The sequence below is a fragment of the Miniopterus schreibersii genome (genome assembly GCF_964146895.1).
Source record: "Miniopterus schreibersii genome assembly, chromosome: 11".
In the NCBI taxonomy this organism is placed as follows: Eukaryota; Metazoa; Chordata; class Mammalia; order Chiroptera; family Miniopteridae; genus Miniopterus; species Miniopterus schreibersii.
This window is the reverse complement of record NC_138111.1, coordinates 1,325,042-1,337,207: the sequence shown is the minus strand read 5'-3', so window position 1 is coordinate 1,337,207 and position 12,166 is coordinate 1,325,042. Positions and strand designations below refer to the sequence as shown.

Sequence of the window (12,166 nt, the reverse complement as noted above, 5' to 3'; positions counted from 1 at the left end):
CTACTTCCCAGTACCCCAAGGTCTGTCGCTTTGTTTCCTCACAGCCTAACACTACAAGATCTGCAGGCACAGGGGAACCCAGAGGGTCACCTCAGTACTGAGGGAATTACCTTCAGTGACTTTTTAACTCACAAAATAAAACGGCATTATAAAATTCCATTTCACGTGACCTACACAACCTAGCTGCCGCGACCCCGCCAGCACATGAAAAACCGTTTTGGTTAAGCTGTACCTTTGTGAAACAGAAATCACTGCCTCCTTAGTATTAACGCGTGACCCCTCCCCCCTCTAGGAACTTACTGTATTTCAAGTAAGTTCTTCGCCTGTGTCTTATACACACCTTTTCAGGTAGGTGTTACCTGTACTATACTTACTGCTCAACTACTTTAGATTTCCCCCACTTCCTGTCACTATGAACACAAGACAAAAACTTATCTAAACCCAAAAGAAACATTTCTGTACAAGGAGTGACCCCAGTCAAAAAAATCTTTATGTTCCTTTATTGGAGCAAGATTCCTGACCAGCATACAGTGAAGATTCACTAAACAGAGACCTGTGCAGCGGTCACACCGCCCACCCAGACAGGTTTCATCACGCGGGGCCTACCGATGGAATAGTTCCACTTATCAAGTTCCACACATCAAAAAGCTCTGCACTTGACCAGGCCGTCCATGAATTCATCTCTGAAAAAGTTAAGTGGCATTTCATCTTAGCTACTATTTTACAGCATTGAAAAGCTTAGGCATCATCAGGGAGCTTCCCTCAAATGTCCTATGTGCGATGGCGTTCGGCAGAGTCCACCATCTCGCCCAGATCCACAGGCGGGTCCCACTTGAGAGTAAGCTAAATAGCTGGCACCTAGAGACAAAGTGCTCCTGTCCTGAGTTTCTCAACCATCCAGCCCGGCTCCTACTCTGCGAGCCTGTCTCCTTGGCCACGGCGCCAGCGGAGAGCCAGCAACAGCCTGTGCGCCGGGCACTAGAGCACCAGTCTGTCTGGTGGTGGCAGGCACTGTTAATGATACCCAGGTGAATACAGACCCATTGTTTAAAATGCCATTGTGATAGACAAAACTAAGGGTACAGCACACTCAGAGATGGGTTTTGAGCAATCTGGTTCCACACGATTGCAAGTTTTTCAGAAAGCGATAGCAAGTTGTACTCGTGTTTCCCAGCTACGGAGACATCAACACACTGATTCGAGTCCCTTTACTCCGTCCACACAGCCCTGAGGTCATCCTGCAAAGTGCGTATCAAAAAGTATGGAGTTGGGTTGACAAAATTTGACAATACATTATACACGTCAAACTTGAAATCTGTTCTGAGAGAAAAGCATCAGATTCTTTGTGTACACATTTAGTTTTATTGTAACAAAGCAACTTGTACACTTTTAACGTTTAAAACTGAGCATCTTTTCCTTTCCAGTGAAACAAAAAGAAAATTTAAAAATAAACAGGAACAAAATTACAATAGAGAGTGTCAATTCCGAGTAAGATCCTACGGGTTCTGCTGATTCTCCATCGAGTGGCAGGGCTCAAGTCATCGTCAGGAGAGAATTTTATTTTAAAAGTGTCATCTTAAACTGCAAGGATGTCGGTTAAACATCACAATTAAACATGCCAAAGGAGAAGCCATGTTGTCAAAATGCCCACTTAACCCACCCAAACATCTCAAACCCACCCTTTGCTGACCTTCTATAACCCCCCCTTTTTTTAAGTTTTTTTTTTCTTTTTTTAAACAAGAGAAAGTAGACAGGTACGTGTTGGTAAATGCTGACTGTCCATATTCACAGAGAGACACAGTGTAATCTCTGAGCCCAATATACAGAGAAAGGAGGGGAAGCTAGAATTCTATGCACTACTACACAGGGGCCTAGCACCCTCCGGCTCCCAGCAGGGCTAAGGGAGCAGAAGGTTTTTCTTTTTTCCCACAGAGCACGGTGGTGTTGATTCCATGAAGTTTTTCTTGAGACAGGAAGGGATAAAAATGAATTTGGAACAGAAAGGGGCAGAGATTCTTTTCCCACTGTGTTCTGCTCAAGATACATCCCCCCTAAGTAAGGTGAGAACCATGGTGTAAAGGAGAGAAAAGAGACCTCAAAACAGGGCGACTGAGCACAAGAGGAAAAAAAAAAAGAGAGACTGCAACTTGCTCCCAGGGACTGGAGAAAATTAAAAAAGGCTGGAATCCATCAGTGTTCCATTAGTCATCCTCTCCCTCGTCTTCCTGTAAGAAAAAGGTGGGCTGTTAATCGTTAGGGTCAATTCTGGGGTCATCCCCAACAAGGCCTAGGGACTGACCGACTCCATGGGACAATCTTATGAACCTGCACGTCACAACCTGTGTGTCGCCTTGGCTGGGGCCCCGAGGTGCTGTCCCAGGTAAGTTAACCTCTCAGCACTGACCCAATCCCTGGACACCTTTCAGACCAAATCATCCCAACCCAAACCCAACCTGACAAGCTTTACAGTGCGTAAGACATGTCAGTCTGTTACTCAGGAGGCATTTCGGGCCAAGACGGCTGCAGTGACAGCAGCCCCCTCACTCGGAGCTGGCGAGGGGAGGACGGCGGGTGTCGCGAGGTGGAACCCCCCCCCCACAGGGCAGCGCGGGGTCAATCCCTGAGCGAGCTCGCCGGGCTTCCTTTCCATCTCGGAAGGAGCGCTCGCCCCTCTCCTACAGAGCCCCTGCAGGGGTCGCTTGGCCCCTCTAGGATGTGCGGCCCGGGCTCACCTCGCCCTCCTCGCCCTCCTCCTCCTCGTCGTCCTCGTCACCCTCCTCCTCGTCGCCCTCCTCGTCGATGTCCTCCAGCCCTTCCTCCTCCTCCTCGTCGTCGTCTTCCTCCTCCCCCTCGCCCTCCTCGTCGTCCATGTCCGGGACCTGAAAGACCAGGAGGCACGTCAGGCTCACTTCCAGACAGTTACGACACGCGGGGCCTGACCACCGCCCAGGGCCACGCACCAAGTAGTACTGCAGTGGGTTGGGCCAGATGTCGTCCTTGATGACCTCCCCCAGCTCATCCGCGCCCGCGTCCGAGTGGTCGGTGAACCAGGTGAAGAAGCTCTCGGGCTCCTCGTGCTGCCTCTTCCTGCTGGCCTTGTTCTGTGTCTGACTCGAACGTTTCGTCAAGTCCTAAACGAAAGCGGAAGACACTGACACAGGCTCCCCTGAAACCCGAATTCCCTGCAACTCAAGCAGTAGGATGTCAACCCAAAGGAAAACAAAAAACAGACGCCCATCCCGCACGTCATCACCTGTAAGAAACTACGAGAGAAAAAGGCCTAGAGCTCAGGCCTACAGGCTGCTGTCAAATCTGTACCATCACCTAAATTTGGCTTTTTCGTAAAATGAGTTCCACTCAACCACCACCCTAACATACTATAAATTAAATTTACTAAATAAATGCAGGTGGAAATGGATTTTGGAAAGCGGCATCCCATTGGAAGAGCTCAGTCACAAATTAAGAAACCAAAAAAACTAGTCCATCTCTATAAAAACGTGTAAGAGCTCCAAGCTATTATATTTGACCTTAACACACTGGAGTTTGTTTTGTTTCATCCGCACCTGAGGACACACTGAGAAACACTGATGTGAGAGACAAACATGGATCGGTTGCCTTCCATTTGTGCTCTGATGGGGAGTTGAACCCACAACCCAGGCAACGTGCTCTGACCGAGAATTAAACCAGCAACCTTTCCGTGCACAGGACAATGTTCATCCAACTGAGCCCCTCCGACCAGGCTGATTTAATGTATTTTAAGGACTTGCGTAACATATCACACCAGAGCACCAAGTATTGGTACACGATTCAACTAAACCAAAGTAGACAAAATGTTTTTTGCCAAGCCATTCCTCAAATACCTTTCCAGATTTCCATTTGATTTCAGTGGACTTCGAAGACGGATCACCACTCTCATTCAGGTGAAATTCTTTGGAGAGAACTTTATTTTCGAAGTAAGGATTTTCATCGAAATACTACAACAAGTAATCAGAGGATTAGACATCAATACACACAGCTCTTCTAAACCAGATCGCAGTTAATTTTCAGAGTGGCAAAAGCCAGAGCTGCAGGTACTCACAAAGTCTATTCTGTACCCTGACTTGATGTCTTCAAATTCCGTCACCTCGACCCTCGTCAGGTAGTGCAGGGCCTCTTCGTCTTCCTCTCCCAGCAGCGCCGACACTAGGGCGAGTGACAGGCATGTGAACCGACATGGGCGCCCAGAGCCACCCCAGCGCTCGTGAAAGCACTTTAGAAATTTCCTGGACTTAGGGAGCATCTTTGGCATTATTCACTGAAAACCCAATGCCCGAGTGTCCGTGTTGTCACTACCTTTTCATCAAGCAACTAAAGGAAACCCCGAGAGAAACCCCTCTCCAAGGAAACAAACAGCACTACCAGCCCCCAAGCGTTTCCACCTCTGGTGTGACCAGCACACAGGACCAAGCCCTCAATCACGGGTTCCCGTTCCCCTGCTCGGCAAGGGGACGTGCACCCCACGCTCTTTAACAACGCTCTGCTGTAACATACCTTGTGGATGGTTGACAAATGTTGTTACCCAAAAATTTGGAATTTTGGCGATCAATTCTGACCTCTTCTGAAAAAATGGTTGGCGGAGTTTGTTATATTTCTGTTCTACTTTCAAAATCTCCTCACTGGCTTGTTCATTAAGTCTGAAGCAAACGAAAAAACAAATGTTGATAATGACTGTATTTGACAAATACAAAAATTGCTGAGACTGCAGAATATTTACTCATTAGCTTTAGAACAGTGCAAAGCACCTACTTATAATACCTGAATCCCCTAGACTTTTGTACCTATAATAAATTCAAAACTAAGATGGCAATTTGATCTGGGTTAGGCACCTAATTAGTTGGCAGCTCAGAAGTGCCCAAACCGAACATTCTGGTAGCACTGTATATTTACTTCCCCGGTTCTACCACCTCCCTAACTTCAGCGGTCTCCCTCTGGCAGATCAAGGGGGAAAGACTGCTAAGCAAGTCAGAGCAGCACTGATGCCCAGAAGTCCACGCTCTGCAATTCGGAGAATCTGTAGCCCATGAAAGCAGACCCAGTCTTCACAAGGTAAACGTAGTTTCATCCAAAGCTTTTTGGTGACTACAAATATTTCGCCCCCCAAAAAACCACCGACTCTTCCTATTCCCATGAAGTTATACCCATCTCCACTGAGGCAGTGGACACAGACTCAACCAGGTTAGAGATCACCAGAGTAAGACGCACTTCCAAAAACTTCTGGAAAGCAGTCTAAGACAGACGTTACCTGTCTATTTCATTTTGTACTTCATCGATATGTTCGATTGCTTCCTGCTGTTCTTTTTCTGCAAGAAAAAGGTGCATAAAACTCAGTACTAAGTTAAGATACATTTATCTAGCTTCCCTGACGTTCACACTGTCTGGGATGAGTTGTATCAATAAAGCTGTTTGTTAAAAAAAAAAAAAAAAAAAAGGAACTGCGGGTGAGGCATGCCCTCCACGTGTTCCTGCACGTAGCTGACACATTCAGACCATTCACAAATCACGCCGTTAGGCGATTCGAAACGTGTGCAGCACTTTCTACAGAGTTACGTTACAGAACAAGACCGAGCGCTGAAAGTTCCTATTGGGAAGGTAACAAACCGTCCGCAAAAGTTCCCAAGCGTCCTCCACATCCCGCCCCGCAGCGCACAGCAGCAGCTGCTAACAGGCGCGGACAGGCACCCACCCCGCCGGAGCCAGGGCACCGCCACCGGGCCGGGCGCCCGGCAGGAGGCCGAGGACGCCCCTCGGCGCCCAGGGACAGCGCCGGGCGCGCCGAGGGCCGGGAGGGGTCGAAGATCCACCCCGCGCCGCCAACACCGCCCTCACCTTCTTAGACTATGAACCCCACGATTCGCATCTGACCTTCCGCACCCCTCCAACCCCATCCCGGGCGGGCCGATCTCCAACGCGGCCCCGTGCGTACTCCCGGGGCGCCGGGCGCGGACTCGGGAAAGTCCGCGCGGAAGGAAGGGGCCGGGGCGCGCTGCGGGAAGGTGCCCTTTTGTCCCGGGAGGCCCGCGGGGCCTCCAGGCTAAGTGGGCGTGAGGCGGCCTGGACGCGGCTCCGCCGGCGCATTTCCGGTAACCACCCCGGGCTCGCAGCCCCCCTGCCGGGGAGCCCCGCGCGGAACGGGCGGGGGTTTGCTAAGGCCCATTGTAAAGAGCCCCCCGCACGCCGCCCGCCAGGCCGGCTCTCCCAGCGCGCGGCCCAGCCTGGGGACCCGGTGGCCGCCCCACGTGGGGAGCGCCCGGGGCGACAGGAGCATCCTCGGGGCGGCCCGGGCCCAGCGCGCGGCCGGCCGCGTGTTCCCCGAGCCCCCGCCCCGCCCCGGCTCCTGGCGGGGGGCCGCGCCGGGGCCGGCCTCCGGGTGGGGGCGCGGGGGCGCCGCCCGCGGGCCGGGCGCGGAGGGGGAGCCGCGCGGAGGCCCGGGCGCGGGGCCGCGTCCGGCCGCACCATGTGGCGGCGGCGGCGGCTGATGGGAGCGAGGCATCATGGCGGAGCACAATAAAGAGAGGCTCCTCGGGAGGGAGGGAGGGGGAGGAGAGCGAGGGAGGCGGGAGAGGAAGGGGGGGTCTCCTCCGCCCGCGCCGCGCAGGCCGCAGCGCCCCCGCCTCGCAGCGCCGTCCGCCGCCGCGGCGCCACCCGGCCCCGGCCCCGCGCGCACAAAAAAGGGCGCCCGGGCGCGCGCCGGCCCGTCCGCCCCGCGCCCCCCGCGCGCCCCGGGCCCCACCGGCGGCCTGCGGGCCGGGCGGGCGGCGAAGATGGCGGCGCGGGCCGGCCCCCGCCTCGCCTGCTCCTCACCTGAGGTCTCGTCGGCCCCGTCGTGGTTGGAGTTGAGCTCCTTTTTACTGACTTTGGCCGCCGGCGCCGACATGGTGCTGCTCCGCGGTCGGGGGGAGCGGGGCGGGGGAGAAGGGCCGGCGCAGGGGGCGGGCAGCCGCTTCCCCTCACGCCACACGCGCGCGGGCGCTGCTCGGTCCGGCCGCCTCCTCCCGGCGCCGCTCGCTCTCCCTCCCCCGGCTCGCGCGCGCTGCCCTCGCGGCCTGACGACGAGGGGGCTGGGGCGGCGCGCCGGGCCCGGCCCGGGCTCCTGCTGGCGGCGGGGAGGCGGCGGCGGCGGCGGCGGGCGGCTGGGCTCCCTCACTCACGCTCCGCGACCCAGCTCGCTGCTCGCTCTCCCCGAGCCGCCTCCTCCTCCACCTCCTCCTCCTCCTCCTCTCGCCGAGGGGCGGGCGGCAGGGCGCAGGCGCGCCAGGCCCGCGCGCAGGCCCCGCCCCCGGCCGGAGAGGCTCGCGCCGCGCGCCCATTGGCTGGGGCGCCGGGACGAGGGGGCGGGGCCTCGGCGCGGAGACACAGGGCCTGGCGAAGAGGCGGGAGGAAGGAACGCGGCGACGTACGGGCCGGCCCCCCGCGCCGCCCTCCCCTCCCCCTCCGCCTGCTCCAGCCGACCCGGGACATTTGCGCGCTACGGCGCGGCGCGCGGCGGCCAGGGGGCGGGGCCTCGGCGCGCAGGCCCCGGGGCGGGCGCGTCACGTGGTGGCGGAGCGGCTTCCCCTCGCCGCCGCGCGAGGCGAGTTCGCAGCCCACCCCCGAAGTGCAGGCCTCGCAGCAGCGGCGGGACCCAGGAATACACACCGCAGGTTCTGCGCCCTGGGCGCCGCCACCCTGTGCCCCAGGCGGGGGGGCTGCCGTCCCGACTCGCAGGGGCGTGTTTGCAGAGCCCCGCGCTGCCCAGTCCACCCACGGCCTTTTCCTGGGTGCCGGGGGACAAGTCACAACCCCCCTCTCTGCCTATTTAGGTTATAAAATGGTAAAATGCAGAAGAGGCTGACCAGGGGGACCGTCTGCGCGGGGCAGTCCTCCGAGGGCAGGGCCCAGCGCTTCCAAGGCGCCCTACCGAGCGCTGAGCCCCAGCCTGCGCCTCGCTGAGCAACCGGGTAGGAAGATGATAAATGCATTTCGCCCAATAGGAGATGATAGGACCGAGGCCTGCTTTAGAGGCCAGGTCTTGAACCGTGGCGTCGAGCCGAGGCATTCCTATTTAAATGCCTTCCAGGTGCGACACGTGCACCTCACTGGACCCCTTCCTCCAGGGCGCCCAGACGCGGGCCTTAAAAAGCTTCCCTGGGCATCTGTAACCAGAATTTGAGACCAGCGAGCACATTCTGCAGTGTCCTTTATTACGCAAGACAGCCCGTGGTGAGCGATTGATACATGTTAAATAACTGGCATCCAGTCCATGGATACAGAATACAAATACCTTCTGGGGACTTTCCCCAAATCCGAGAATTGCATCTAATCCTTCGGCTCCAAACCTGACTCTCAATTGAGTTCAGCTCAATCCAAACCTATCCCAATTGCACAGGCTTAAAGGAAACTTAGTAAAACCCTGACTTGTCGCATTTGCTGATTTGGGTGGCGTATAAATACTCTCATCATGGCCAACTTCCTCCTGCCACTGTGATGTTACTGAACAGAGCTGGACAGAAATCCCAGGCTCTAGCGCACCGCCGAAGCACATACCATGGACCACAGGCTGTGATAAGCACATGCATTTTCTCATTTAATTCTCGTGAAACACAAGGTAGGTATCAATATCCTCATTTCACAGACAAACTCAACTTTTTTTAAGAAAGTATCTTTTTTTTTTTTTTTTTTGTCCAGCCGGGTGAAGCTCAGTGGTTGAGCCGAATCGACCTAGGATCCAGATCACAGTTCAGTTTCCAGTCAGGGCACATGCCTGGGTTGCAGACTTGACCCCCCAGTGGGGGACGTGCAGGAGGCAGCCGATCAATGACTCTCACCATTGATGTTTCTATCTCTCTTTCTCCCTTCCCCTCTCTGAAATCAATAAAGATACATTTTTTAAAAATAAAAAATAATTACAAAATATCTTTTTAAAAATGTTTTTTAATTGATTTTTGGAGAGAAAGGTAGAGGTATGAAGAAACAGAAACATCGATGAGAAAGAAACAAACATCAATCAGCTGCCTCCTGCACACCCCCTACAGGGGACTGAGCCAGCAACCTGGGAATCAAACTGGTGACCTCTTGGTTTATGAATGACGCTCAACCACTGAGCAACATCAGCGGAGCTCAACTTTTTTTTTTTATGCAAGTGGCAGAGCCAAGATTCTTTTTTTTTTTTTTAATATATCTTTATTGATTTCAGAGAGAGGAAAGGGGAAGGAGAGAGAGAGATAGAAACATCAATAATGAGAGAGTCATTGATCGAGCCCGCAACCCGGGCATGTGCCCTGACCGGGAATCGAACCCCGATCGCCTGGATCCCAGGTCGACACTCAACCGCTGAGCCACGCCCGGCCGGGGGCCAAGATTCTAATCCAGGCTAGTGGACAGCAAAGCACCTGCCCTAAGAGTTTTTGCTTTTTTTTTTTTTTGTTTTTTTTTAATGCTCAGCTGAGGATATTTTTCCCTTTGCTTTTCAGAGAGAGTGTAAGAGAGAGAAACATTGATGTGAGGGAGACACATCCATTGGTTGCCTCCTGCACGTGCCCTAACCAGGGCCAGTGATGTGACCCTTAATGTTCTGTTTTCTTTCCTTTAAACACAGGGTGTGCTCCACTAAAATGATTTCATGACCCACAGAGGGGATGAAACATTCCGAAAACCGCTGTGCTGAGGGCTGCGGCTCTCAGGTAGGCATCAGCGACCCACGGCGCCCCCTGCCCATGCCTGATGGACCTGAGTCTCCCAGGCGCCTGGCAGGCTCCACAGAGCCCGCCCACAATCCCAGCCCTTGGGACCCTCCTACCCCGCTTCCTGACCTTTCTCTCGCAGCGCTCGATGTGAAGGCAAGGCTGAACTGTATAATTTTATTAACCAATGTCATCCAACATTCGATAAGAAGGAAAAAAAAAAATAAAAATTAATAAAAAGATGAATGCCAGGAGCACACACAAGGAAGTGGAACAGAAAGAGAAAGCAAAAGGGGAGAGTTTCAGTAAACAAGGGAGTGGCCTGGACACACCAGGAGATAATTCACCACTGTGCCCTGGCTCACGGTAGTCTCGTCCCGGCTCCAGCACTCCCAGGCCTCTCACCTCGCACAGAATTCCTCCCCTTCCCAGCTTCTGTGAAGGAGAACCCCACCCCACAGCTTAAATGCTGGAGCAGGGGGGTGCTGCTGTTACGTTCCCTACAGTCCAGCAGCGTCCAGGGGGACCAGGAGATCTTGGCGGGGATGGCCTTCGACGCAGACACAAACGCCCATGTCTGGGCCTCCCTGTTCCCATCTGTAAAATGGGGCTGTTCCCCGCAACACGCTGCTGCTGTGAGGGCTGATGGGCAGAGAAGTGCTGAGCACAGTGCCCGGCAGGGCCGTGCCCAGCCAGTGGCACGAGCTGTCGTCATCCGGGTCTGGACGAACCACCTCAGGAGGACTGTGGTGCACCTACGGGTCCCGTCCTGTCAATTCTCCCAGGAAGCTAAACGGGGAGACCAGGCAGACTCATCTCCATTTTGCCGCTCACAAGCGGGAAGGAACTGACCCATCTCAAGAGCCCAGATTATGTGCCAGTCAGGGTCTTCAGTGTTTTACTTCTGTGTAAGCCGCCTCACAGCCGGCCTAAGAGGCGGGTGATGTTGAGCCCATTTTGCAGACGGGGGAAGAAACACAGGCTATGATGTCACTTGCCCAACCAAGTCACACAGCCAGACAAAGCCCGGTTTCAGCCCCGGCCTCCAGCTTTGCCACACCGGCGGCCAGCGGGGTAGGAGGTCTTTGCATCCCGCTGGACCGAGGCCCAGTGAAGTCAGACTTGCCATGTCACCCAGTGTGCACACACACACACGCACACATGCGCACACACGCACAAACACATGCACACACACGCACACACACACACACCCCAGAGCACTTGGAATGAGGGCTCTTGCTCCTTCCACCTCCAAGTCTGCAAAATAAAGGAAACCCACGGCCCCCCCCCCACCCCACCCCACCGAGGCTGCGGTCACATTTTCCCCGGGCAGTGCTCTCCCGCCTTCCACCTTCCCAAACCCGGCCCCCTTAAGGCGCCGGCCCATCTCCCTCCAGCAGGGAGGCCTCATCACCAGAACAGTCCACTTCGAGCCCAGCTCCACGCTGTGAGCCTGCAAAACGCTGCCCTCACCGCCAAGTTAAAGGGTTAATGGGGGGGGCCGCAGAGAAGAGCAGACAGGAAACCCACAATCGCAAAGTCCTGATGGAAGGGGCCACGCTGGGGCGCCCCTGGGAGCTGGAGCCCCGCACGCCCCGGGGCTGAGCCCGAGTCCAGCAGAGGGCTGGGGTCGAGGGCGAGGCTCGCGCAGGTGGGCAGGGGCGCGGTCACGCCGGGGCGCTGGGCGTCGGGGTCCCAGGTGAGCACGGAGCCCCGCGAGGCGAACACGGGGAACAGGTGCTGGAGGCGGCGGGACCCGGGAGAGGCGGGCGGGGCCCTGGAAACGGGCGCACCCGAGGGCGCCGGGAAGGCGCGGGAGGGCGCGAGCCGGGGGTCACGTGGCGGGCGCCGCGGGCCGGATGGGAGGAGGGGCCCGGAGACGGGGAGCCCGGGGCTGCGGGCGGCGGGGGGCCGCGGGGAGCGCGCGGACCCGACGGGAGGCGAAGCGGGGGAGAGAGCGGAGGGGTCCCCGGGCCCCCCAGCCCCAGACTGGCTGGCGGCGCCGCAAACCAAGACAAGGGCTCCCGGAAGCCGGTGGGGGCCCGCGAGGCGCCCGTGGGTGCGGGCGCGGGGCAGGGACGCGCTCCCACGTGCTCCGGGGCTCCCAGCTCCCGCGCCGGCTCCTCCTGCCCATGAACCTAATCCACTCGCCCTCTCGCTTGGAACCCTTCAGGGGGAGTTTGGGGGTCACATCTCAAAACTCTCGAAAGAGACCAGACAAACAAAAAAAACAAAAACCCCAAAACTTAAGTCGCTTCGGAGGCGCTCTGCGGCCGGCTCCGCTCCCCGGGGAAGGCGGCGCCGGCACTTACCTCCCTTGGGCAGGTCCTGCGCGCTGGGTTTCTTCTCCGGCTTGGGGGCGGGAGGCAGCCTGGGCTTCTTCGTTTGAGGGGGCAGCGCGGCCTGGCGTTTGGGGGCCATGCTGTGCGGGGCGCCCGAGGCGGGAGCGGCGGGACGCGCGGGGCGGG

The 12,166-nt window shown here is 56.5% G+C and overlaps 1 protein-coding gene across 2 annotated transcripts; it reads right to left on the bottom strand.

Moving 5' to 3' along the window:
- Positions 1-1,339: 1,339 nt before the first annotated feature.
- On the bottom strand, positions 1,340-12,134 carry SET (SET nuclear proto-oncogene). Of its 2 annotated transcripts, none has more exons than XM_081151887.1 (8): positions 12,011-12,134; positions 5,282-5,339; positions 4,531-4,673; positions 4,079-4,182; positions 3,861-3,974; positions 2,961-3,131; positions 2,733-2,879; positions 1,340-2,225 (listed from the first exon to the last, which is right to left on the bottom strand). In XM_081151887.1, exons 1-8 carry the CDS (start codon positions 12,117-12,119, stop codon positions 2,202-2,204), a joined length of 870 nt encoding a protein of 289 aa, XP_081008013.1. In that variant the 5' UTR covers positions 12,120-12,134; the 3' UTR covers positions 1,340-2,201. The 2 variants fall into 2 exon arrangements, with proteins under 2 accessions (XP_081008013.1, XP_081008014.1); XM_081151888.1 differs by lacking the exon at positions 12,011-12,134 and adding an exon at positions 6,841-7,262.
- Between the last annotated feature and the right edge of the window lie 32 nt (positions 12,135-12,166).

Excerpts from the sequence above, each read along its gene's own strand:
- SET (XM_081151887.1), bottom strand. The coding sequence starts at position 12,119 with ATGGCCCCCAAACGCCAGGCCGCGCTGCCCCCTCAAACGAAGAAGCCC. Across the intron at positions 5,340-12,010 it reads GCAGGACCTGCCCAAGGGAG|AAAAAGAACAGCAGGAAGCA; the intron begins GTAAGTGCCGGC and ends TTTTTCTTGCAG. Across the intron at positions 3,975-4,078 it reads CAGGGTACAGAATAGACTTT|TATTTCGATGAAAATCCTTA; the intron begins GTGAGTACCTGC and ends TACTTGTTGTAG.